This window comes from Thermomyces lanuginosus (genome assembly GCF_041956635.1).
Source record: "Thermomyces lanuginosus strain ATCC 200065 unplaced genomic scaffold VTN49scaffold_22, whole genome shotgun sequence".
Classification (NCBI taxonomy): domain Eukaryota; kingdom Fungi; phylum Ascomycota; class Eurotiomycetes; order Eurotiales; family Trichocomaceae; genus Thermomyces; species Thermomyces lanuginosus.
In genome coordinates this window covers 1,597,827-1,622,240 of record NW_027192356.1, presented here as the reverse complement: position 1 = coordinate 1,622,240, position 24,414 = coordinate 1,597,827, and the positions used below count along the sequence as shown (strand labels likewise).

The following is a 24,414-nucleotide window of genomic DNA, read 5'->3' as shown; positions in this document are numbered from 1 at the left end:
CCCAAGTTCCGAGAAACCAAAACCAACCGATAATGCAAGTAAAAGTACAAAATCCAGGTCTTCGTTAGAAAGGGAACCCCCCAGGGAAATTAAACGCCGGTCCCGAAAACTTAAACTGCGGGCCTCCAGCTCCCTGCTGGAAAAAGAACTGCTGCCGACCACCGCCTGCGCCAAAGGGGAACCCACCCTGGAACGGGTTCCCACCGGCCTGGGATTGATGGTCGTTGGGGTCGTCGCCGTTGTCGTAGCGCTGGCGTAGCTCCGGGTTGGACAACACTTCGTATGCCTCGTTGATCGCCGCCATCTTCTTCTCCGCCTCTTCTTTCGAGACGCCCCGGGCCATGGCTTTGTCTGGATGCTCCGTCCGGACGAGTTTGCGATAGGCACGCTTGATGGTGCGTTCGTCTGCGTCGCGGGGAACTCCGAGGACCTTGTAGTAGTCCTTTTGCTTGGAGCGTCGAAGCAAGACGTGCGCCTTTTGTAGGAGTTCGCGGATTTCCCGTGCGTCGGAGTGGTGCTCCTGAGCCTTGTTAAGGGTCGCGATGGCTTGGTCAAACTCTTCGTTGTCCAACTGTGACTGCGCCTTGTACAGGAGACCATGTAGGGAGATGGGGTTCAGCTTCAAGGCTTCCTGGCAGTACGTGCCGGCGCGCTTTTGCTGATTCATCTGCCTGCTGTCAGCATCAACGCAACCAATCATGTCCGGGAAATGCAACATACCCCTCTATACGCTTCGCAGGCTGTCTCGACCAGGTAAATGTACATGTTGTCGGGCGCCTTGCGGTGAATGTATCCTGCCTTCCGAGCTTCCTTAACATCCTCCTTGACGTCGTCGATCAGGCCAGTCTCTCCGCCAGTGCCAACCAACAGATTCGCCGCATTGCTAAACTTGCGCTTCTCCATAAACCCATGCAACTTCTCCAACGCCTTGCCAATCTGCTTCTGCCTGCGGAACAGCCGACTGCACGGTTTCGAGTCCGGGTCCGAATGCAGGCACTTGCGAATCTGCGCCACACCACGGTCCGTGTCTCCCAAGGCGTAAAACTGCGTGTAGGAAATCTGCAGGTGAGGCTCCACCGAGCCGGGGGCGAGGTGCAATACGTGCGTCAGATCGGAAAGTGCCTCCTCAATATCTCCTTTCTCGAATCGGCACCTCGCGCGTGCCTGGCGCAGACCGAGCGCCGTGCTCGCCTTTGAAATCGCAGTGCCCGCCTGCGCTACACATGTCTCCCAATCGCCTTTCTTCTCAGCCGCCTCCACCTGTGCGGCAGCCTTTTGGGCTTCGACCAACTCCGCGTACTCCGTAGAGGACTTCTTGCCCGCCTTTTCGAGATCCTGGCGCGCGCCCTTCCAGTCGCCGGACCGTGTGCGGATTCTCGATCGCTGCACCAACGCCTCTTCAAATCCGGGCTTCAGTTCCAGCACGCGATTGAAGTCCTCCGTTGCCTGCGCATCCTTCCCCAGAGACAGATATGTAGCGCCGCGCTGGAATAATGTGAGGTAATTCGACGGATCGCGGGCCACGGCAGCGTCGAAATAGAGCAGCGCCTCGCGCGGCTCGCCGCTGGCAAGATGCGCCTTCGCTGAGGATATCAGGGACGACACGGGGGTATCCGTCGGGATGTCGGAAGGCCGTAGAGCGGACGCAATCGACAAGTAGAGCAGCAAGAGGGCTGCTCGCGATTTGATGAACAGATGCATGGTTGAAATGAACGGATGCAATGAACGTGAAGCTCTGTAATGTTCACGATCCAACAACGAGGGACAGACCCTACATCCTCGAAAAGAGAGAAGCGATGGCAAGCAACACCTGGTCTTTTCGCCCGCAATTTACGGCGTGATGCGTCCACGCTGGCCTGAACATTATGAAGCCATCGATAAGAGTCACGTGATTAATCAGGGCAACGTCTTGGCATGTGATTCGCCGTCAATTGGCCGCCAAAACATTTTGCCCTAAATCGATCGCTGGAGCTGCGGCAGCTTTTCAGCAAGTCAATTCAGGTTGTGAATTGACGGAATGGGACATTCAATATCGGAAAATCCGTGATTTGATTCGTTCGACCTAGTTGTGGTCCCTGTCCCAGTGGATGATCAGACGGCGACCCGGAACCGCAGAATGTTCAGGGCTGCGGCGACATGTTCACGATGTCTGCGGCAGTCTGCGACGAAAAGAGCGCTGGGATTGACGCAGAGAAGATGGCAGACAACAGGTAGAAAATTTGGAATTTCATGGATTCAAAGGAAACGCTAATTGATCGAGTAGATAACGGCCTATCACTGTCTCTCCTCAACCGCGCCCGAGCTGTCACGACGGAACACGACACTCTCTCCAAATCGCTCGCCGAGAAGTATGACAGCAAGACGGCAAAACGAGTGGGTGAGCTGGCACGCGTCGCCAATGCATTAAAAGAATGGGAGCGTGCAAAGGAGTCCATCGCAGAGCTCAAATCCCTTCTCAACGACCCGGACACAGACAACGAACTGCGGTCGCTCGCTCTCGAGGACCTTGAACATGCCAATGCCACGCTGCCTACCGTCGCCGACAAACTCAAAGCCGCGCTGATCCCCAAGCACCCATTCGCTGACCTACCCTGCCTAATTGAAATCCGCCCCGGAGCCGGCGGAGACGAAGCTGGCTTGTTCGCGACGGAGCTACTGCGGATGTACATGTCGTTTTGCTCACGACAGGGTCTTCGGGCGCAGATCGTGAAGCAGGAAATGGAGGAGGCCTCTGGGGGGGACCAGCTGATCGAGGCGGTTGTAGAAGTGGAGACACCAGGCAGCTACGACATCCTACGGACAGAGACTGGGGTGCACCGCGTGCAGAGGGTGCCGGCAACAGAGGCCAAGGGGCGGACCCATACAAGCGCAGTGAGCGTGATGGTACTGCCCAGTTTTCCCGAAACGAACCAGGGCGGGGAGGAGAATTACGACGACCCAAACAGCGACTACTACGTCGACCCATCGGAAGTGCGCTCGGAGAAGTTCCGGGCGTCCGGTGCTGGCGGACAGCACGTCAACAAGACCGAGTCGGCGATCCGGCTGACCCACATCCCAACCGGGATCACAGTGTCGATGCAGGACTCGCGCTCGCAGCACACAAACCGCCGGCGGGCGTGGCAGCTGCTGCGCGCGAGGCTGGCGGAACGCCGGCGGGAGGAGCGGGAGGAAGAGATGATGAAGCTGCGCCGCGGCGCGATGGGCGGCGTCTCCCGCATGGGACGCGGCGACAAGGTGCGCACGTACAACTACGGCCAGAGCCGATGTACGGACCACCGCAGCGGAACCACCGTGCATGATCTCCCGGACGTGCTGGACGGTGGGCGTAGCCTCGACACCGTCATGGAGAGCGTGCGCGCGTGGCTGGTGGATCGTGATATCCAGATGATGATGGCAGAGGAGGACGCAAAGACGAAGAAATAACTGTACCATAATGTACACCATTGTATTATAGATAGACCTGAAAGTTCTGTCATGTATGAACAGTCTATATGTATTTCCTCTCCGGATCAAGCAAGTCGAGCGTCTCCATCGTTTTCTCATACCTGCATCTGTTAGTCCTGCACATGACCTCAAGGATCAAGGGAACGAACATAGTAAACACAATGCCACCACTGAGAATCAGTCGGGCCAGCCGCGGCACGGCACCAGACCAGAAGGTCAAGATACCCTCATCCTTGAAGATCTTCGCTGCACAGTGGAAGCTGGTCGGATACGTTTTCCGCGCCTCAAGCGATTGCATCCTATTTCTCGTCAACCAACGCCTCTTCCTGCCTTTCACGATCAACAACTCACCTCGTCTTGATCGTATCCAGCGGCTGCGTAGCAAACCTATCAACACCAATCAATACCCAGTTCAAACAAACCGGCAACGAAAGAGGGAACACATACACAGTAATCACACCCGCCATTCCACCAATCGCAAAAGTCGACACCGATCCCAGTTTCTCTCCCGGCGCAACAAATCCCTCCGCAAACTGCTTCAGGGTCGTATAACTCGAGAACCGCACCGCCGAGTTAGCAGCTTGCCGCGCAGTCGTCGGGACAAAGCCCTGGAAGAACCCGCGAATGCCTCGTTCCTGCGCAATGATCTTGCTTCCGTGCAGGAAGCCGCGCATGCGTGGATTGGCAGATTTGCGGTCATCGATACTAAGTCCTCCTGTCAGGTATCGTTCAGAGAGAAAACATAGTATGGTCGGACGAACAGTTGCGTCTTTATACTCTCAAACGGCGTCACCGCGAGCAAGGACTCGGTGAATCCCGCACCGAATCCCGCAATCACCGTGCGCGGGCCCGAAATCTTCCCATCGGCGTCCGAGAGCAGCGCCTTAAACTTGTCGAACGCGACAAAACCTATGTCGTCTCGTATCAATATACACCATCCACCCTCACTGTATGTTGGCGAAGTACGTACGAACTCCCGCCTTGATCGAATTGCCAACAATCAACGTCGTGCACCCCGCATACCACTGTCGACCGAAGGGCGGGAACGGCAGTTTCTGACCATCTGGCAGACGGCGATTAAGCTGTGTTCGAGTTTTCGCGACTGCGATTTTTTTTCCACTTCGATCAGTACTTTCTACAGGTCTCGGATTGAGGGTAAGACTCGGTCAAGTACATTCGGCTGGATATGTTATTGCTATAATTGATCGCTTGTTAGTCCAAGCCAACTATGAGCAAGGGAACGGAATAAGTAGGCATACCAACTTCAACGGCACCCGCCGTCGAGCCCGCAATGATGGAGCGGAGGGCACTCGGCTAATGCGCGGAAATAATTGTCAGCAGTGGCGTCGCGCATCGAAGGACGCGAAAAACTGGGATTCATACCTTTGGCCTTTGATCTCGCTCCGTAGATGCCATTGGCGTTGTCTTCTGGAGGTCGATGGTCGTCCGTGTGCTGCGCGATGACGGAACTGCAAAATACTGGTATTGAGCCAATACACAGTCGCCGAGATCGGAGCCAAATTACGCCAGTCGTCGCCTACTGCGCCGCTATTTACGCGTAACGATTCTGTAATTTTACACAATGCACTCGGCAGAACCAAAGCATGGAGGGATCTTGTCCATTGATCTAGACAGTAAATACAAGAGAAGGTATAGCGAGAACACCATCTAGAGCTCCTCCATGAAATTTTTTTTTTCTTTTTTTCTTTTTTTGTTTTCGATTTTGTTTTTTCTTTTTGGTTTGTAATCACCAGTCAAGCTTGACGGTGAATTGCTGTTGAAAGCTTCGGGAGTTGATACTCGATGATTATCATCTCCCGAGGTTCGGCGTTTGCCCGCCCATTGATGAGCAGCAGGCAAAGATAGTCACAAGATGAGAGATGTTTGGTAGATGTACCGAGCCAGGATTCGGGTCACGCGACTAGCCGAATCGACCACTAGGGCCCTGAACATGCAAAGGTAGCTGAAATCAGCCACGTCAGGAATCGACAGAAACCACGCGCCGTCGAAAGACGTAACACCACACACGCCAGACAACCCGCGAATACCACACGCTCTCCAGATGAATCGTCGGAACAGAGAACAAAACGTCTCGGACGTTGAGAGTCCCCGACACCCTGGTCCTCCACAAACAACGCCGGAACCGAAAACCGTAAACCACCTTCAACGCCGTCTCCAAAGCGATCGACCCTTTGCAGACAGAAACGACTGAGCACAAATGCGAAACGAAGAGAGACGAGAACCGACAGCTAGTTCCAGAAAAACTCGGAACAGCTGTTCGCCCACAAACAATGCAACACAAAAACAGGAACAGAAAAGAGTATAATACAATGCAATGACCCGCTACCGTGGCTTCGTGACCGTGAAACATTCAATGGATCAAGGCCGCGGCGAAAATCAAACTCACGTATTTCTCGTAAAAAGACAAAGATTAACAAAGTAAGGATAAGATGAAATCAAAACAAGAGCAGAGCGAGAAAGCCAATAAAGTGTTTGGCCAGGAGCAGTTTCTTGCCAATGTCGACGCAAACGCATCGACTAGACAGCCTGAGGCGCTTGTTGTTTGCCTGGGGCGGCATTGTATCGTGGGTTATCATGGTAGCCGCCACGACGGCCACCTCCCCGCCCTCCGCGGTAGTGTCCTCCCCGGCCTCGGCCAGGGTTGTTGTAGTAACCATGACCGCCATTGGGGTAGCCACGGCGCTGTGGTTCGCCATTCTGTCGCTCGCCATTGGTGTTGGGAACGTTGTCTGGAGCGCTAGAGATCGGGCGTGGGATGGTCTCTGGCGACTCGTACACATAGAGCTTGCGGTCAATGTTCTGGGGAATCGGCTGGATTTCTGTGCCAAGTTCCTGTTCAATCTTGTACAGGTTGAATCGATCCTCCCAGTTGATCAGGTTGATGGCCAGACCGAGGTGTCCGAAACGGCCCGATCGCCCGATCCGATGCAAATATGTCTCAGCGTTTTTGGGGAAGTCAAAATTGATGACGACATTCACGGCTTGAATATCGATACCCCGAGTCAGCAAGTCGGAGCAGACAAGGTTGCGGCAGACACCATTTCGGAAGTCGTGGAAGACGCGATTTCGATGGTGTTGCTGCATGCGAGCATGGGAGTAAAAGCACGAGTATCCCAGCTCAGTGATCTTCTTGGCCAGTAGCTCGACACGGTTGGTCGAGTTGCAAAAAATGATGGACTGGTTGATTTCCAGTTTCGAGAAGAGCGTGTTGAGACAGTGGACTTTCTGCTTCTCATCCACAAAGGCATAGTACTGAGTGATACCCCGCAAGGTGAGTTCATCCATCAGATTGATTTCATGAGGGTTCCGCATGTGTTTATCCTGTAAATAGGATTAGCACTGAATACAACGCAAGGATTCCAGTTAATCCAACCTTGAATGACTTGACAATCAGCGGAAACGTGGCACTGAAGAGCATGACCTGGCGGTCCTTGGGGTGGAAGGACAGCAGCTGCTCGATAACTGGGGTAAATTCCGGTGATAGGAGCTTGTCCGCCTCATCCATAACGAAGGTCGAGCACTCCGAGAGATCCGCAACGCCTTTGCTCGCCAGGTCCAGAACACGTCCTGGCGTTCCGACGATTATGTGCACTGTATCGTGAAGGCGAATAATATCATCCATCAACCCTGTACCACCGGTTGTGACCATAACATTGATTCCAAGGTGCTTGCCCAGGGTCTTGCAGACCTGGGACGTCTGAAGAGCCAGTTCTCGCGTCGGAACAAGAATGAGAGCCTGTGTTTTTGTGCTCTTAGGGTTGATGCGTTCGAGAGTCGGAATTACAAATGCGGCTGTCTTTCCAGTGCCATTCTTGGCTCGTGCCAGAATATCGCGACCGGTCAGGGCAACGGGAATCGTCTCTTCTTGGATAGGCGATGGTTTTTCATAGCCAGCCTCGAAAATGCCCATCATCAATTCTCGCTTGATATAAAAGTCTTCAAACTCTAAGCCTTTTCTAGCAGTAACATCCTGACATCCGTCAACGACGAAGCTCTACGATCGAATCGCTCACTGTGGGGGCCACGAACTTCAGTTTGCGTTCTAGTATCTTTGGGCGGAACTTTCAAATTTTGCTTCCAGGAATCATCCCCGCTGGAATCCCTGAAATGCCGTGAACCATTAGTTCCACAAACCTATTCATAAACCGATCCAACCATACCCTATTTTGGTGTTCTCGAGTTGTGTTGCTAGGGAGTCGGCCATGGTTGCTGAGGTCTTCCGCAACAACAGATCCTCAAAAGATGATGAGAAAGTTGAATGGGGATCAAGACTGCGCGACAATGGAGATAGGATAGCGGCTAGCCCCGTTCAAGGTTCACGTCCGAAAAGTCGAGAAGAAATCAGGTTCGACGTTTTTTGGCCAGTTATCGTCGTCGACACGAGAGGCCAGGTTTGCTTCGAGCAGCTATATGGTGAGAAAAGTGTTGAAAGCAACATTTTAGAGCATAAATCTGGACGTACTATTGAGGGAGAGTTGAAGGATTTTCTGAGGCTTCAAGTCGATTTGCAGGGCAGATTCCAAAGGATTCTGAGAGAGATTCGGTGGGAAAGAGGAAGAATCGTTGTGAAATGGAAGGTGAGAGCAAGGAAGACGGAGAGAAGGATATAGATAATCGTTCGTTGAGACGTGACCAAGGGTGAAAGGTGTCGAATGAAGTTGGTATGGTGCCAACAGCGGTCAGTTCAAGGTTCACCGTTGTGGATTGGCCTGGGTGACGCTAACCGCTTCTGGGTTAGAACTTTGCCACTAATCTTTTATCTTTATGCCTGAGGCTGCAGCAAACTACTAGGATGCGCTCGTATTGTCGGTTCAATTCCGTCAATAAGGCTATGAGCAATTACAGTCGCAAGATTCCGAATTGGATAGATAGAGAAGTCGCCAACTAATGCATGTCCGTGTCTAATTGACGAGAAAACCGTCCAAACTCGAACATATTTACACAGTAATAAAGTCCGAACAAGTCACACAAAAGGCAGAAGGGCAAATCGAGAACAGAGAACTCCAGTAAGATGGAATAAGGCATGCCTCGTACATGTGGACCATGTAGATTGTTATGACGCCCTGAATGATAGCGTCCTCTGACCTCGTTCCGGCTCCGCGAGCCTAATGCAACGTCAGCAAAGATTCCAAGGGGGCAAGAGCGCGAAGCACGTACTCTTTGACACGCACATCAGGTGCCAGACTGATTTCCGCCCTCGACCCCGGGGTGATCAGAACGAACTGTCGTCCGACGGATCTCCGTGCAGCAAGCATCTGACGGCGCCTAGTCAGCATCAAGCAAAGAGCATCGGATATCCAGATATCTGAAACTTACAAGCATGTCGATAGCCATCTTCCGGTTGACCGAGTCCATGTACACATCGCTGTATCGCAGTTAGTCTCGCACAGTTTATCAGAGAAGGGAACGACATACAATTCGTCTAGGCATCGGATGGGCGAACCCATGGCTTCCCACAGCGCCAGCAAGAGACACACCTGCGAGAAGGACTTCTCACCACCAGACAGGGTTTTGGCATCGCGGCCCGTGCTATCCTTGGTGATGTCCGGCTCAACTTGCAGATCAAGGAGCTTATTGTCGTGGTCGGCCAGCAGCCGGCCTCGGAAACTCCGTTCGCTAAGAAGATACGTAAATTGCGCCTTGGCCCGAGACGAAATATGGGCACGGAATTGAAACCAGCGCTCCCGTCTGTTGAGGACGGTGAGTTGGAAATGCTAAAACTAAAGTCAGCCTTCTGTGCGTATTGTAGTAAAAGACGAAGCCCTACCCTTTCAAGAGCCCTCAGTTCTTTGATCTGTTTTAGAGCCGATCGATACGCAGTTTGCGCCGCCAAGAGATCAGCAGCGATTTGCTCACGCGACGCTCCAATCCTGATTTCCACATATCAGCATGCTTTCACTGAGGGTAGAGATGGGCGTGACACTGACTGTCGGTCATAACGACGCAAGTCATTATGAAGCCGTTCTAGCTTCTTATCGAGACTGGCTGGTGTCTCCCCCGGGTCGACTGGCACCCTGGGAGACACAATGCTCGCTTGTTCACTGTAGCTCTGAACGCGAAGAGCGTATTCATTCTTCTCCTCAATCATCTTCTGCCGCTGTCGCTTCAGCTCATCAACCTTCTCCACTGCTTGATTCTTTCGAGACAGCGCTTGTTGTCTTTGTCTGTTCGCCTTGGTTTGCGCGTCCTCAGCAACCTTGACCTGGCGCATTTGAGCAGCTATCTCCCTCTCTTTCGCATTAAGTTCCTGAGCTATGGCGTCCAGCTTTTCTTGGACGGACCTGATGGCACTCTTAGAGTCTTCCAAGGATCCTTGGTGAGTACGTAGTTCATCTTGAGCTTCCTTGAGAGTGGTCTTGAGAACCTCTAGTCGTCCATCCTGAACAGTATTACGCTCCAAAGCCTCTGTCAGCTCATCCACACGATCCTCCTGTCGCTGAACGGCGACCTTGAGCTCGTTTTCTCTCCTCTTATGTGCTGACAGGGCTTGCTTGCAACGTTCAACTGCGGCTCGAGAAGCCGCTAACGTCTGTTCCATGCTTCTTAAGTTCGCCTTGAGTGACTCGACCGTCTCCCGTTGAATACTGTTCATGAGTCAGCTAATGTAGACATGGCGATATTCAACTAAGCATACCGAATTTGAGCATCAATGTCGGACTTCATTCGTGGTCGCCCTTCGAACGCAGCGACCGGAGTTGAACTAGCCTGTCCGTGACGGCCATAGGCAAGGTGGAAGCCGCGGCGTCTGTCACGTTGATCAATCGAGAAACAACGTTTAACGTTCCTTAGCGGAGGTCCGTCGAAAAGAGTCGACGTCGCCTCGTCCACATCCTCGATTAAGAGCATCTGTTCAATGCCATGGTTGATAATGAGTAATCGGCGGACCGCCTCATTGTCGATCTTTTGCATGTCAGCACTCATCGAGGGATTAAATCCAGTGAAACGGAAACCTACCTCGAGAACTCTGAGCACAGTATCGTATTTCGGATCCGGTTCATGAGCTGATGTGTCCAAACGGTCACTGCCACCGATGAATATCGGACAGAAGCTATCCGTCGTCAGAAATAAATTCGGCACGAGTGGGAACTGAGTACCCTACCAATCAACTTTCTTCATGACACGATTCAGGATGTTCGCATCGCTCTTGGACGTCACGATGAAGCCAGTGAGACTCGTGCCCAACGCCTGCTCGATAATGGGGGACCATTTAGGCTTCAAAAGTCGAACATGCTGTCCAATAGGCCCAATAGGGGGCCTACTGAATCCAGTTTCTCGTCTAATCTCTTGTAGAAGCTTTGCCATATTAGGGTGAAATGCAGCTTCCGTCTGACCACGGTCCCGCTTCAAGGCGTCGAGCGTATTCTCCGCCTGCTTGATATCGTACTTTTGCTTCTCGATCGGTGCACGGTTTCGTTCCACCTGCTCCTGAGCTTTTCGAAGTTCGGCCTGCAAACGCTCTTCATCCCGCTGGTGTTCCTGCAGTCTCTCCCGAGCCCGCTCAACCTCTGCTTTTTGCTCTTCAAGTTCCTGTTCTCTGCGAGCAAAATTTCCGCCATCGAGGTCTGCCAAGCGCTGGGTTTCTTCGGCAATTTCCCGCTCTTTCTCTTTCACAGTCTTCTGGGCGGCTTGGAGATAAGCATAGATCTTGCGCTCGTCGGACTAGAAATGCGTTCCGTAAGTCATGCACGTATTGCAATGGCAGGATGGTTGTAATACCTGATGGTCGCGGAGTTCACTCCTGGTCTCATTGTGTCGGTTTTTGATTTCTTCCTTCTCATCATTCAAACGATCTACTCCGGCCTTGGCTTCGTTCACAGTCTGAGTCGCGGCCTCTAGCTCCCGCCCAGCCTGCTGTAGGGCTTCGTCCAGCGGCTGAATGGCAGCTTCAGCTTGCGCAATCTTCTCATCCATCCGCGCGATTTTCTCTACCATGGCATCTCGCCCCTGGTCTCTAGTCAGAAATCCAAGGAAGCCTATATGTCACACAAGCAACTTACCCGCTCTTGCTCCTCAACCTGAGCCCAGGCCATCTGTCCTCGCAGATTTTTGACCCGTTCTCTGAGGCTCGCATACTGATCCGAAATATCCATTTTCCGCTTCGCCTTGTCTCGATTTTCTTTCAGTATTTTGAGATCTTCCAACTGACTGTCAAGCCTTTGTCTGAGCTGTTCGATAGATTCCTCTATGCAGCGGTAGTCTTGGTCCAGCTGCTCCAACTGTACGCCCTTGACGAAAAACTTGTATTTCTCCGCGGGACTTGACGTGCTTAGAAACTGCCGGGCCATGTCCTGCGACAGGACATTCATGGGGTTATCAATTTGCAAGTTGAAATAATCGGTGATCGCGTCCAACTCGGATCTCTTGGTCGAAACAATCCGCCCAGTTTCACTTTTGATTTTGAAACCGCTAACACCGTTTTTCGAGAAGCTACGCTCGACGGTGATGGATTTGCCATACTCCTCTGGCATATACGCGCCATCACCCTGGTTCTTGATTCGCACGGCGATGGTGGAAGAGCTGGCATTAATCAGCAGCACGTCCCATACAGACCTCTTGTGGCGGCACCCACTCTTTCCCCTCCTTGATGAAATTCTTCAGACTTTGTCCTCTATTAGTTACAGATGCTTTCCCGCCCAAGCAGATCGTAAGTGCAGTAAGAATCGCACTTTTCCCACTGCCATTCTTGCCAACAATAAAGTTGATAAGAGGACCAAGTTCCACTGAAAAATGCTCATGACACATAAAATTATAGCAATCAATACGCTCGATAATGCCACATTCTGCGGGAGTATTCGGCACGTCTTGATTTTGCGACCACTTTTCCACAATGATCTGGGTTTGTTGCAGCTCCAGTTCGTCCTCGTCGGGGATGAAGGAGGGTTGCGTTTGCAGAGGGTAGGTCGACTGGAAGTCCTCATCATCGCTGCTGATGTCAGAAGACGGGGTCCGCGACGTGCGCCGGCGTTTATTCTGCAGCAGAGCGTATGTCAGATCTGATCAGCCTGATTCATGAGCGAGCGTGATTTTACCTGGTCGACGGATGCTTCTGAGTCGGATGAAAGAGCTTCGGTCTCGGACTCCCCATTACTGGGGATCCTACGTCTGCGCTTCAATTGAGCCATGGCGCTGTATCTGTTGTCTTCGCGAGCGACTGATCGATTTCCACGTCAACAAAAACTGGACGATCAGAGTGATCGCGTCGCGTCTGATTCGTGCCGCGTTTGTCACGTGATTAGCATAAGATTGTCCAATTAGGAAGCTAGCAACCGAATCAAGCCCTCCTTCTGCTAGTTTATGCAAAATGTACAGAATAAGATGTGATTCCTACATGGTTGTCATACTGAAGATACACTCAGAAGATCAGGTATCAACTCTCCCAGCTGTTTGCTTTACTCGGTCTGCGGCTCCTCGGCGACGTAGTGCAGGTACGCTCCAAGAAGCTTAATGCCTTCGATGTAATTTCTCCGATCCAGCTTCTCGTTGATCGAGTGCGCAGCGTCGGTCGAGCTGCCCATGGGGAGCAGGAGGACATTCTTGCCAGTGGCTTTCTCAAAGGTCAAGGTGACGGGAATACTATATGAGGCAAGTTAGAGGCTCGACGTTCAGGCATAGTATCGAGTCTTTCCACGTACCTTCCACCCTCCCGAGTCATGTCGGGCTCAACACCAAAGACCTGCTTCACTGCCTTGCGGGCAGCAGAGAAGTTCCAGTGTTTGGGGCTCGCAACCCACCATTTGCCCTCATGCAGCAACTTCACCTCGAGCTTGTTCTTCGTCTTCAGCTTAGCAAACTCACTATGGATATAGTCGAAGACAAGCTTGTTCACGGCATCGAGCTCCATGTTCGGGACTGTCCGAATGGAGAATTTGCCGATGACCTTGGCCGGGATGACAGTCTTGGCTCCTGGGGCCGAGAAAGCTCCCTCGATCCCATGCAGAGACAAAGATGGGTATCTCCACCGTGCCATCAGAGTCCTCTCTTTGGTAGGGTGAATGGACGTCTCACTTCCCAAAGAATCATGAAGATCCTTCATCGAGTAGCTGATTGAAGGATAAAGCTTCTCCTCTTCCTCAGTGAGTGGGGCAACAAGATCCATCAAACCGGGTATCTTAATGTTCCCTTGCTCATCTACTAGCTTCGACATGATGGTGATCAGATCCGTCATCGGCTCATGAGCAGAACCACCAAAAACGCCACTATGAAGATCCTGACCGGGGCCTGAGACAGTGATGGAATAGTAGCTGCAGCCACGTAAGCCGTAGGTCAAGCACGGCTTTTCAGTGCCCAGCCAGTAGTTATCCGAAATGCAAACAGCGTCGGCATCCTTGAAAAAGTTCTTGGCTTCTGATTCGATAAAGTCGTCAAGGCCCTCAGAACCATACTCCTCCATACCCTCGAAGCAGCAGAGCAAGTTGACGGGGAACTCAACGCCTGCCTTCTTGTGAGCCTCGATAACATTCAACCAGCCAAGAACGGGCCCCTTGTCGTCCGTGCTGCCGCGCCCAAACATCCGTCCTTTGTCATCGATGGTCAACTGGAAGGGATCCGTAGCCCACCCATCCTCCTTCAGTGCAGGTTGAACGTCATAATGCCCGTACACTAGAATTGTGCGCTTGTTCGGATCATTTCCATATCGCGCAATAACTACCGGCGGGAGATCCAAATGTTCTTTTCCCGGCTGTTTTCCGAGCGGGCGTTGATGGACTTCAGCGCCCAAAGCCTCCAGCTCGGAGGCCAGGAATTGCCCCATCTAGCATTGATTAGATTGGAAAATCAATCAGATTGACGGACATACCCTAAAGACATCCTTGCGGTGCTCCTCGGAAGCGGAAACGGACGGGATGGCTACCGCCTTTCGAAGACCTGAAAAAAGTGAGCATCAGAGACAGCGGCATGGTGCGACTCTTCCGCCCACATACGGTCAATGAATGACTCTGACAGGTCATCAACCCTTGATTCAAACATCAATCAGCACACAAAGCCGTGACAGACCCCAATCACATTGGTCGAGGCGTACTGCTTGAAAAACGGCTCCAAGTTGGGAGCCATTTTGGAATCACTGATGTGTCCGTAGTAGAAGCGACGGCTAATTGAAGGTGCAAATGGTCGACAGAGAGAAAAAGGTGTTCGCGGCCGGACAGCACGAGCAACTGAAGGCTTCGCGCAGTCTATCAGCGGCCTGAGGGGTAAGGCGGGGACCATATCTGCGTTGCAATTCCAAATCGTCAATTGCCCACCTATTGGCGGATGGCGACGGCTGGCCGCGGATGAAGATTGCCGATTATGTAAGGTGCATGTCATTACGCCAGTTGGCCAGAATATCCTATCAACTGGTGTTAACGTGTGGCATCAGGCGACAAGTGTCGCCTCCTGTGAGCTCAGTGATCAAGACCGATGGACAACCAAGAGGTTATGACACTTCCCAGTTTATGTCACAGCATTTCCTATCAAGATCATGCAGAAATCTAGAATACACAAAAGGAAAAGGAACAGGATAAGACCAGCTCCAGCGCTAGCCAGTACATGTTGTGAGTCTCAAATGGTAATAACACACATCAGCCAGCAATACACCTTCACTCGTCGCGGCCCCAAGCCTCTTTGCGAAGCTGGCGATCTTCCCTAGCCATACGGCGCTTCGGACCCCATCTCGATTTGACCGCCTCCAACACCTGTGACTGGACCGCCCGCAGTTCCGGGTTGCCCTGGCAAACATTGGTGATGAAATCTGTCGAACACTGGAACTTCTTTGCCAATTGTGTCGTCGTCCACTTCAACGGATCTGAACGGCGCAGCGCGATAATCTCCTCAACATCTTCCCGGGTCAGATGGTACTTTTTATCCGCCTCGCTGTGCTTGAACATGGGCGGATAGTTCTCCGGCGAGGGTTCCTCGGGCAAGGTTTGCCGGAGCTGTCTGCGCACATCATCTCGGGGCAGGAATTTTGTCGGAGTGTGGAAGACATTGGGAGCGCTGGGAGGCGGGTTGTAAATGATGCTATCGAATGCCGTGTTGGATGGACCGAAAGACGCATCAGGCTTGACACGAAGCCTTTTCTTTGTTCGACGGTAGGACGATTGGTATCGTCGACATGACGGAGCCGCGAGCTCGGTCAATGATGGGACAAGAAAGGAGAGAGACACGACTGGCCGCAGAGGTGTCGTGACCAGGGCCATGATGGACGAACAAAGGCGCAGTCAGTCCCAGGTCGGCAGATCCGCAATTGCTTTGTGCCTTTATAATGGAAGTCGTAAAGCCCCTTATACTTCCATTATCCGACAATGTAATCTCTGACTCCGTCAAAAAAACGAGGTCGTGCTGTTGTTGGCGATCAATTGCTTTGCGAAAGAGGACGGACCAGCCGATATCATGCAAAATTGAATGTCACGTGACTAAACTTTACTCGTGCACTATTACGCCAGTTGTCGTAAACGACGGCAACCGCTGAGCTTCAACAATATTACGAGTATGGAGTATTCATATACATGATGATCTCTTTCGAACTACATACAAATGTGACAGTCTTGTCATACAAGTGCCGTCAAGCTTCTCAGTGCATCATTGAGCGCACAAGTATCAGATCTAGAGTGCTGTGCAAGAGAGAAGGCTTCGGCTTCACAGCCAGGGTATGGACTGGTAAGCAATTGATGCGCGGATGGGACAACCATGCAGGAGTCCGTCTACCCGCGCCTCTTCGAGTCCAGTACGGAGTCCTGCCGGCATTGCGGCACTGGCACAGTGGCAGCACTCCGACGCCTCTCCTCGAACGCTCCTCAGGAGAGCAAAAAAAAAGCCGAGCATGACTAATCGATTTGTGGCTTCTGTGGCTTAGGTGGCTGATACCTCCATTATTCCCAAGTTACCAACAGCGGCAAGAATGACGCTTTGAAGTAACTCGGGAGAATCCGTGACAGGTCAGGGACAAATTCTATTCATAGCAGACGTTTTGTTTTCATATCAACCGGGCTATTGTTACAGTATTCCCTATTATATTGTTCAAATTCCGCCCGTGGTGCCCTCCGGACTTCTTCATCTGCCCTGAGCGCTTCGCCAACCCTCTTACCCCGGCCATTGGCTCCGCCCAGATCAGTGACCTCACCACTGCCATCGCCAAGGAGAACTTTAACTTCTCCCATCCCGTTTCAGATGATCGGTTCGCGACCAGAGTAATGAACTGCGCGCTTACTACTGCTCGGCGAATCCAGTCATGACTTGATCGAGAGAGGATATTGGAGAGCGACTGTGAAACCAGACTTCCTTGGCCGGGACACCCTGGCGAACCGTGCCCAGGATGGACGCCGCATCCGAGGACTCCAAGGCAACCGCGCGATCTTCCGAGAAACAAACGCAACGACCGTCCAGGTTAGAGCAGACTACCCAGGCAAAGACAGCGCAGGATGTGACCGAAGGCGAAGGGAGAGCCTTGAGTCCCTCCACGATCCCTCCAATAACCCCAGTGTCTGAGGACTTTGGCCGCCTCAACTTAGGCAAGCACGCGCCATCAACGCCTGGCCCGGTGCTCAACTCGCCTGCCTCGCAGATTTTCGAGCGCAGTGTCCAAGAAGACTTATTCTCCTCGCAGCCATCACCATCGATCCCGTCACACATTGTGACAGAGAACCACATCCCACCAATTCTCGATGACGCATCGGCAGCGATCACCGACGAGCGCTTGGATCCTGACTCTGTGGAGATTGTCACTCATGGGATCCATCAGCCAGCCGCGTTGACCGTTGGTGGTCTTAGAGACAGCGCCCTTCATTCGCCCGCCCACGATGAGCACCCCGGCGCGTTCTATCCGCCGCTAGATAGCGAGGACTCGGCATCGAATGCTGGCGCAATTGAGTCGACATCTCCGCAAGACATCAAGCGCCTCAGTTTCATATCGTTCGCAGACTTGGTGCACGCAGAGCAGGCCGAGTCTGGCGAGTTCGGCGTCGGCGGCGACAGAAATTCGATGTTTCTCCTGCACCAAAATGCCTTGCCTACGGTGCCGAATAATGCCGACAACCGACTCCCGTCACCCGTCTACTCACCTATCTCTTCATCCCGTGGCCTGAGCACCTCTCCACCAACGTCTATCTCTCCCCCGCACAACCCCGAAACCTCTCCATCCAAGACAGCAGACCCTGAAGCATCGCCAAACCAGCGCGGCCGTCGCCGGAGTCCAGGCAGCCCATTATCCTTCCACTCTTTACTCCACAGCCCCAGCAGAGCGGGCACTGTCACGCACCACAGTGGCGGTGGCGGGAGCGAATTGAACGTGGAGACGATGCGTCAGGCGCTTCGGCGGATGGAGAGTGGCGATCTGAGCATCGGCCGTGTGGCAGCGTCGAGAGGCGGAAGTACCGTTGGCGATGGAGAGCGAATCGGCGACGGTCTTTGAAGGAAGTATATAATTGTATGTGGTACATATCCGGAGGGCAGCACTTGGGCGAATACGGAAGAGACTTCTTTTGTTGTACTGATTCTCTTTTGACCTAAACATTTTGTGTGTGTTTCGTGTCTTGTTTGCTCCCGGTGCTGGGTGGATTCTGGCTCCGTGTTTTTTTGTCCTGTCTGGGTCCTGAGGGCTTGCATGGAACTTGACTTTCTAGTGTCATAGGCTTATGGTATTTGTCATGATATTCTCGCTAATTGAGCTGATTTAATGTAGACGAGTTCCTGTCGACATACATGTCTCTTGGAGATCCCGGAAGCGGTTGATCATAAGCTCATCGTCTGCCTCCTCGATCTTACCATGCAACCCAAAAACTTACTGCATCTTAGTCGACGAGCAGCCACTGTCAATGAGATCGCTGATAGAACTATTCCCATTCATTTCATGCTTCCGTCTCGTCGCTGCTGGTACTAAGGCCGAAATTCGAGTCATGTGACACTGACAGCCCTAGATGACGATATTCTGACCAGCGTTGTCCGAATTGAAACATCGAGACACACGCTATTCTTCGAGGATTGATTGACCTTCGAAGAGCTTCTCGATAGTCGCGCCGATAGGGGTGATGCTGATACTGCTACTAGCGTACGTACTGCTTGAAAATCTCCCAGACTGGCAGTGATGGCTCCATGTTTGGGTATTCGAAATGACTTTACTATGTACTTTGCTCCTCGCGCTTTTCTTGCACGGCGCGCAATGCACGCTCCATTCGGCCAACCAAGTCCTGTGCATCTTCCAGTCCAACACTGATCCGGACCAAGTCCCAGGGTACGTCAAAGGATGAAGCCTGATAAGGTCCGTTAGAGAAGCCAGAAAAATTGGAAAACAGGGTTGACATACCCATGGAAGCTCATTGTAGTGTGCAATCAACGTGTATGGACAGCTGCCCCAATATTCAGTACAGGTCAAGTACTCAATGATGGGATCGAGGGAGACATACCTAAGGGTAAAGTTCGTTCCAAGACTAGGACCCTTGAGAATCTCCAGCGCATCGAAAAAATTCTTCGCGTCTTCGGTCGTGTGGAACGAGACTGAGAATAACCCGCCATACCCCCCGTTTGGATGCCGGCATGCATCGTAGTTTGCTCGCGTTGAGCTGTAGAGGGGGTAATACACTTCCTTGACTGTGGTCTTCTCGTCAGCTCGGATAAACCTGCTGTTGGAACGGTGCCCGGACGTACCTAACGGAGATGATTTCATGAATGCTGTGACAGTCTCCGTCGTGGTATTGATCCTGTCAATCCGTTTCACGAAGTCCCGGCTGTTCCTCTCGAGAAACATGGCGTCTTGCACCCAAAGGTTATCCTCGTATTCGGCGGCAAACGTCTTTTTCAGCAGCGAATAGTATTGCCCGTGCGGGTTCAGCACCGCGCTGCCGCCCATGACATTGCTATCGCCGCTGAAGATCTTCGTCAGACTGCTCACTACAACGTCGGCATAGCGGAGCACGTTGACGTTGATAAAGTTGCCGATGGTCTCGTCAACCACGACGGCGAAATCGTATCTCTTTGCAAGATTGCTGATGCGGATGAGATCGGGCGATTTGAGGAGCGGGTTGCTTGGGAATTCGGTGAACAGGGCAAGGAATCGCTCGCCGCGGCTCAGGCGTGCTTCCAGGTCATCCAGATCCTCGGAGGACCCGTGACCGTAGAAAAGACAACCAGGGCCCCACTTCTCGAGAATTTTGAGCGTGTCTGTATAAGGGAACCCGAAACAAATGCTCTTGAGCGATTCGCCTCTTGCGGCCAAGAGATTCCGGTGTGTGTTGAATATCGAGCTCATGCCGCATGGAAAGAGAAAGACGTCGTCTTCCGTGATGCCCGCGATGCGACCGCCGGAAGATTCGCTTTCGAGAGCCTCGTGCAGCTCGACGTCCGCAGTGAGCGAGCCTGCGATGCGCCTTCGGATGGCAAGCTTTGCCTGCCCGGCCAGGGCTGAGTTGAGGTTGCGGCCAAAGCGCTCTTCGATAAACTGTGCGAACTCGCGACCTTCATCGCTGTTATTGTTCACAGTAGGTTCCGGTTCCTTCTGTGGGGTGCCCCGTTGCTGGTATCGTTTGGGGCCTTTGAAGAATACCGACGACTTAGAATCCTGCGAATTTGGCTGGCATTCCTCAACTAGGTAACCATCTTCTAGAGCATTCAGGCAGAATTCGCCGCGGCGGCTCGAGATGCCGTCACCGGTATGTTGCCAGACCTGCTTAGCAATGCTGGCATGCTCCTTGGGATAAATGACGCAAAACAGCCTCAAATTCACATCCGGTACCGCTGCAGCTGCAGATTTCGCTTTCTGCGACAAGGCATACACCACGATCCTCACTTTGTTATGCTCGCTGGCGGGTATCCGGGCCAGAATAAACGACCTACAAATCTCTGCCGTTTTCGACGACGGGAAAAGCGTCGCATGTTCTTTTTCCGGCGATCCCGAGCGACGCAAGACCGCTTGCACGAGCTTTTGTATAGTTGGATGCACGAAAAACCGCGGATATCCACATGTCATTTTGCTGACCACCCAGTCCTCGCCTTCTTCGTAGCCCACATTGGCCCTCCATGTCGGCAGCGAGACACTAACAGCCTTAAAATCGTTAGCATTAGCTCGCAAAGGGCTGAGAAAGACGAACATGGTCAGTGTTCGGAGGAACAGGTCCTCCTACGGCTTGAAGCATTCTGTAAGTGGGATCAATTGAAAGCTCTAAAACGCCGTGGGGGTGAACTATGTCTTCCGTACACTTCGTCTGATGTCAAGCTCCAAGATATAAGCAAGCAGCAATCAGTTCACAGAAAGATTCGTCCAATTCTCAAAAAGTTCAGCTCTGACTCACGTCCACATCCCCGTGGGCAAAAGTCTCCGAACTCGGTCGCGGGGCGTATTTTCAATACGGATTTTACATAAATCTTCGCTGGAAGTCCACTGTATTTTATGAAAATCTCCGTATTATCACGTGCTGATAGATAAGAGATAAGGAGCTAGCCACAACAAGCAGGCGGTGTCGGATTGCAATGAATATTTTTGATGAGCGTTGGAAAATCCGCAGGGAAGGTGTGAGTCCTGCGAGAAAGCAGGAAAAACTGAAGCAGGCGAAAAAATCATGGCGCCGCATGCGACGAAGAGGAGGCGCCTGAATTCCTCCGACGGCGAGTCGTCGAGGCACTCCGACAGCAGTTCCGATTCCGAGTCGCAAACCGAAGCTAAGCAGGCACCAAACAATGCTGCAGCAAAGAATGCGAGCAAAGCACCTCCAAAACGAATTGCTGCCGACACTACAGCGCAATTGGCCCAGGCGACTGGGCTGTCGAAGTCTGGACTTTTCAAACTCCAGACCGATGATCTCCTAGCCGAGCTGCGGCCAGACTACGACAAACTGGTCTCCCAAGTCCATGACTTCTTGAGCAAGATCAAAGACGCCATCTGCGGTCTGCCGGAATCGCAGCCAAAAGTTCCCCGAGACGCTGAGTTGGAGATGCGAAAGAATCATGGCATTGTCGTGCCGTTTCCCTCGCCGGCGCCGGACAAAGATTCCAAGCTACCCATGGCATATCAGCCTCCCGTCAACGTAAACGTCGTCGGGAGTCTTTCCTTGCGGACGGGATTGCGAATTGAGGACACCTTCAATGTGGACTTGGCGGTGACCATGCCCAAGACGATCTTTCAAGAAAAGGACTACCTGAATCATCGTTACTTTTACAAGCGAGCGTACTACGTCGCATGTCTCGCTGCGGGAATCAAACGGGCTAAGCTACCAGTGACAATATCCTTTGCGACGCAGGATGGCGATGGATTGCGCCCGGTTATCTTCCTCGAACCTAGTACGGGTGCTTCCGAGGAAGTGACTCGGCTCAAACTCCGCGTTCGTATCATTACTGCTCTCGAGGACGGAGTGTTCCCAGTTGCGAAGACGCTCCCAATCAAGAACAACATCAGATCCAGACCAGAAGGTCAATCATCGCCAGACGAGCCGTCGCCTTTCTACAACGGCTCGCTGCGATCGGAAGCCACGGTCACAGCCTACCACAAGCTCCTCTACTCGACACTGAAGAAATATGAAAACGTCCGAGACGCGTGCTTTCTAGGCCGGACATGGCTGCGTCAGCGGGGCTTTGGTTCGTCTCTCGACAAGGGAGGGTTTGGCGCGTTCGAATGGGCGGCAGTCGTGGCCTTGCTTTTCGAAGGTGGAGGACCTAATGGAAAGCCCATTCTCTTGCCGTCATATAGCAGTTATCAGGTATTCAAGGCGACGTTGCAGTTCCTAGCTGGTAGGGATCTTTTCAAGCCGTTGGCTTTATCAGCCCGCGATGTACAATTTCCCCCTGGCGCCCCGGTACTCTACGACGGGAAGAGAGGATTAAACATCCTGTACAAAATGACGCCATGGTCCTACAACCGTCTCCGGCACGAGGCAAGAAAATGCGTGTCGATGCTGAACGAATCACGTTTTGACAACTTTGACAAGATCTTCATTTACAACGTCAGGGATGACGTACTGCAATACGACCGCGTGATTTATCTGACGGCAGACCAACGGCCAGAAAGCACGCTCTGGGTTCGTCGCTACGAAGAAAAAGTCTACCAGATTCTTCAGAGGGCATTCGGCGACCGCGTAAAGCTGATCAACGTGTCCGGCCGAGAGGTTCCAAGCTGGTCGCTCTCGTCTCGTCCGACATTTCCGAGCCGCTTCACTGTTGGTCTTGTGGTCAATGGCGACAACGCAGCCCGTCTAGTGGATCACGGGCCAGCGGTCGAAGACAAAGAGGAAGCTGCGTCGTTCCGGGACTTTTGGGGTGACAAAGCCGAACTCAGACGGTTCCGCGACGGCAGCATCCGGGAGAGTTTAGTGTGGGCTGACGAAGCGCACGGCGAGTCTGTGATAACCCAGATCGCGACATACACGTTGCGCCGTCACCTCAAGCTGTCGGAAGTATTCATCCGTTGCGTGGGCGACGAGTTTGACGGGCGAGTACGGCGGTACTGCGGGCCAGTGTCGGCGTCGAGCCCCGCCTTCAGCCACGCCTATGACGCGTTTCTGGCGCTGCAAAAGTCGCTGCAGGAGCTGGAGGAGCTGCCGCTGGCGGTCAGACAACTGCAGGCAGCGAGTCCGGTTTTGCGGCACACGGCGCTGCCCCCACGAGCCGAGGAGACCGTACTACAAAACCCCATCGATACGGTGCTGCAGTTAGAAAGTTCGGCACGGTGGCCGGATGATCTGGTGGCCATCCAGATGACCAAGGTAGCGTTCCTGACCAAGATCGGGGATTTGCTCAAGGACAACGGAGCAATCGCTTCGTTCGCGGTGGGCCTGGAAAACGAAGACAGCAACATTCTCAACCGGGCGTTTCTCGACGTGGTGCACCATCCCAGCCGCGTCACATTCCGGCTGCGCATCCACCACGACCGCGAGCAGACCCTCCTAGAACGCACGCTCAAGGACAAGAACGCCAGCCCGCGCGTCAAAGAAGAAGCCGCCGCAGCGCTGGCCGAATACAAGCGGCTGTTCATTCAGGCGCCGCGCTTGACGCAGGCGATGCGCAGTCTGTCGACGCGTTTCCCCGCGTTGTCTCCCACCGTCCGGCTCCTTAAGCACTGGCTCCGCGCGCACCTGCTCGTACCGCACGTCCGCGAGGAGGCCGTCGAGCTGCTTACAGCACATGCGTTCCTGTCCCCGGACCCGTGGGACCCACCCGCGAGCGTCATGGCCGGGTTCCTGCGCACACTGGCCCTCCTCTCCAAGTGGAACTGGCAGCGTGATCCGCTCGTCGTCGACTTTGGCGGCGAAATGTTCGTACAGGACGTCGACAACGTGCGCACCCGCTTCCGTGCTTGGCGCAGCGTCGACCCTGCCATGCGTAAGGTCGCGCTCATGCTGGCCTCCGATATCGACCCGGACGGCGTCACTTGGACGCAGGACGAGATGCCGCCTAAGGTCGTCGCCGCGCGGATCAGCAGCTTGGCCCGGGCAGCAATCGCATTAATCAGGGAGAACCCTGTCACGCAATCGCAGAAGAAACAACACGACGACGATCATCTCCGGGTTATCGAAGTCGACCCCTTCTTCAAATCCCCCCTGACCGACTACGACTTTATCCTGCACCTCGCCACCCCTTCTTCCCCCTCCTCGAACAACGCGTCCACGTCCCGATTCAAAAACCTCGACCCCAATTTCGTCCTCGGAGCCGCAGCAGCAGCCGGCGCCTCCAGCGCGGACAAGAACGGTTCGGAACTCATCCGCGCGTTCCTCTCCGAACTACAGAACCTGTTTGGAGAAAGTATTCTGTTCTTCCACGGCGGGGCCAAACACGCAAACCTCATCGCAGGGCTGTGGAAGCCCCAGACACAGAATCCGCGCGCGTTTGGATTGAAGATTGCGTATTCGATGCGGCCGGCTGAAGACGAGGACAACGAGCCCAACAAGAAGGCCAAGGAAGCGAGTGATGATGTGGTGGTGAATCGGACGGCGATTCTGAATGAGATTGCAAGACTAGGAGCGGGCATTGTGAGAGATATTGAGGTTCGGAAGTAAC

At 53.1% G+C, this 24,414-nt stretch overlaps 11 protein-coding genes across 11 annotated transcripts; 4 read left to right on the top strand and 7 right to left on the bottom strand.

The window, feature by feature from the left end:
* Nucleotides 1–64: 64 nt before the first annotated feature.
* On the bottom strand, nt 65–1,701 carry VTN49DRAFT_1564 (uncharacterized protein; the record flags this gene model as incomplete). The annotated part of the gene is made up of 2 exons (XM_069409192.1): nt 65–667; nt 721–1,701. The coding sequence occupies 2 exons, from the start codon at nt 1,699–1,701 to the stop codon at nt 65–67; spliced, it is 1,584 nt and encodes a 527-aa protein (XP_069270603.1).
* Nucleotides 1,702–2,116: 415 nt separating this feature from the next.
* VTN49DRAFT_1563 (uncharacterized protein) lies at nt 2,117–3,423 on the top strand (the record flags this gene model as incomplete). The annotated part of the gene is made up of 2 exons (XM_069409191.1): nt 2,117–2,210; nt 2,264–3,423. The coding sequence occupies 2 exons, from the start codon at nt 2,117–2,119 to the stop codon at nt 3,421–3,423; spliced, it is 1,254 nt and encodes a 417-aa protein (XP_069270602.1).
* A 64-nt stretch (nt 3,424–3,487) lies between these two features.
* VTN49DRAFT_1562 (uncharacterized protein) lies at nt 3,488–4,860 on the bottom strand (the record flags this gene model as incomplete). The annotated part of the gene is made up of 9 exons (XM_069409190.1): nt 3,488–3,545; nt 3,594–3,743; nt 3,796–3,831; nt 3,892–4,149; nt 4,206–4,353; nt 4,415–4,546; nt 4,619–4,639; nt 4,704–4,758; nt 4,828–4,860. 9 exons carry the CDS (start codon nt 4,858–4,860, stop codon nt 3,488–3,490), a joined length of 891 nt encoding a protein of 296 aa, XP_069270601.1.
* Nucleotides 4,861–5,982: 1,122 nt separating this feature from the next.
* VTN49DRAFT_1561 (uncharacterized protein) lies at nt 5,983–7,669 on the bottom strand (the record flags this gene model as incomplete). The annotated part of the gene is made up of 4 exons (XM_069409189.1): nt 5,983–6,786; nt 6,839–7,435; nt 7,495–7,567; nt 7,626–7,669. 4 exons carry the CDS (start codon nt 7,667–7,669, stop codon nt 5,983–5,985), a joined length of 1,518 nt encoding a protein of 505 aa, XP_069270600.1.
* An 849-nt stretch (nt 7,670–8,518) lies between these two features.
* On the bottom strand, nt 8,519–12,587 carry VTN49DRAFT_1560 (uncharacterized protein; the record flags this gene model as incomplete). Its single annotated transcript, XM_069409188.1, has 13 exons — nt 8,519–8,570; nt 8,623–8,720; nt 8,782–8,830; nt 8,881–9,179; nt 9,233–9,335; nt 9,393–10,049; nt 10,100–10,365; nt 10,420–10,513; nt 10,565–11,124; nt 11,182–11,409; nt 11,463–11,982; nt 12,035–12,435; nt 12,495–12,587. The coding sequence occupies 13 exons, from the start codon at nt 12,585–12,587 to the stop codon at nt 8,519–8,521; spliced, it is 3,420 nt and encodes a 1,139-aa protein (XP_069270599.1).
* A 267-nt stretch (nt 12,588–12,854) lies between these two features.
* On the bottom strand, nt 12,855–14,514 carry VTN49DRAFT_1559 (uncharacterized protein; the record flags this gene model as incomplete). Its single annotated transcript, XM_069409186.1, has 5 exons — nt 12,855–13,038; nt 13,098–14,215; nt 14,261–14,328; nt 14,385–14,416; nt 14,483–14,514. The coding sequence occupies 5 exons, from the start codon at nt 14,512–14,514 to the stop codon at nt 12,855–12,857; spliced, it is 1,434 nt and encodes a 477-aa protein (XP_069270598.1).
* A 524-nt stretch (nt 14,515–15,038) lies between these two features.
* On the bottom strand, nt 15,039–15,638 carry VTN49DRAFT_1558 (mitochondrial 54S ribosomal protein mL58; the record flags this gene model as incomplete). The annotated part of the gene is made up of 1 exon (XM_069409185.1): nt 15,039–15,638. The coding sequence occupies one exon, from the start codon at nt 15,636–15,638 to the stop codon at nt 15,039–15,041; it is 600 nt and encodes a 199-aa protein (XP_069270597.1).
* Nucleotides 15,639–16,128: 490 nt separating this feature from the next.
* VTN49DRAFT_1557 (uncharacterized protein) lies at nt 16,129–16,673 on the top strand (the record flags this gene model as incomplete). The annotated part of the gene is made up of 2 exons (XM_069409184.1): nt 16,129–16,165; nt 16,441–16,673. 2 exons carry the CDS (start codon nt 16,129–16,131, stop codon nt 16,671–16,673), a joined length of 270 nt encoding a protein of 89 aa, XP_069270596.1.
* Nucleotides 16,674–16,753: 80 nt separating this feature from the next.
* Nucleotides 16,754–17,848, top strand: VTN49DRAFT_1556 (uncharacterized protein; the record flags this gene model as incomplete). The annotated part of the gene is made up of 1 exon (XM_069409183.1): nt 16,754–17,848. The coding sequence occupies one exon, from the start codon at nt 16,754–16,756 to the stop codon at nt 17,846–17,848; it is 1,095 nt and encodes a 364-aa protein (XP_069270595.1).
* A 706-nt stretch (nt 17,849–18,554) lies between these two features.
* VTN49DRAFT_1555 (uncharacterized protein) lies at nt 18,555–20,564 on the bottom strand (the record flags this gene model as incomplete). Its single annotated transcript, XM_069409182.1, has 5 exons — nt 18,555–18,686; nt 18,740–18,782; nt 18,840–19,023; nt 19,081–20,473; nt 20,520–20,564. The coding sequence occupies 5 exons, from the start codon at nt 20,562–20,564 to the stop codon at nt 18,555–18,557; spliced, it is 1,797 nt and encodes a 598-aa protein (XP_069270594.1).
* Nucleotides 20,565–20,987: 423 nt separating this feature from the next.
* Nucleotides 20,988–24,413, top strand: VTN49DRAFT_1554 (uncharacterized protein; the record flags this gene model as incomplete). Its single annotated transcript, XM_069409181.1, has 1 exon — nt 20,988–24,413. The coding sequence occupies one exon, from the start codon at nt 20,988–20,990 to the stop codon at nt 24,411–24,413; it is 3,426 nt and encodes a 1,141-aa protein (XP_069270593.1).
* Nucleotide 24,414: the final 1 nt, after the last annotated feature.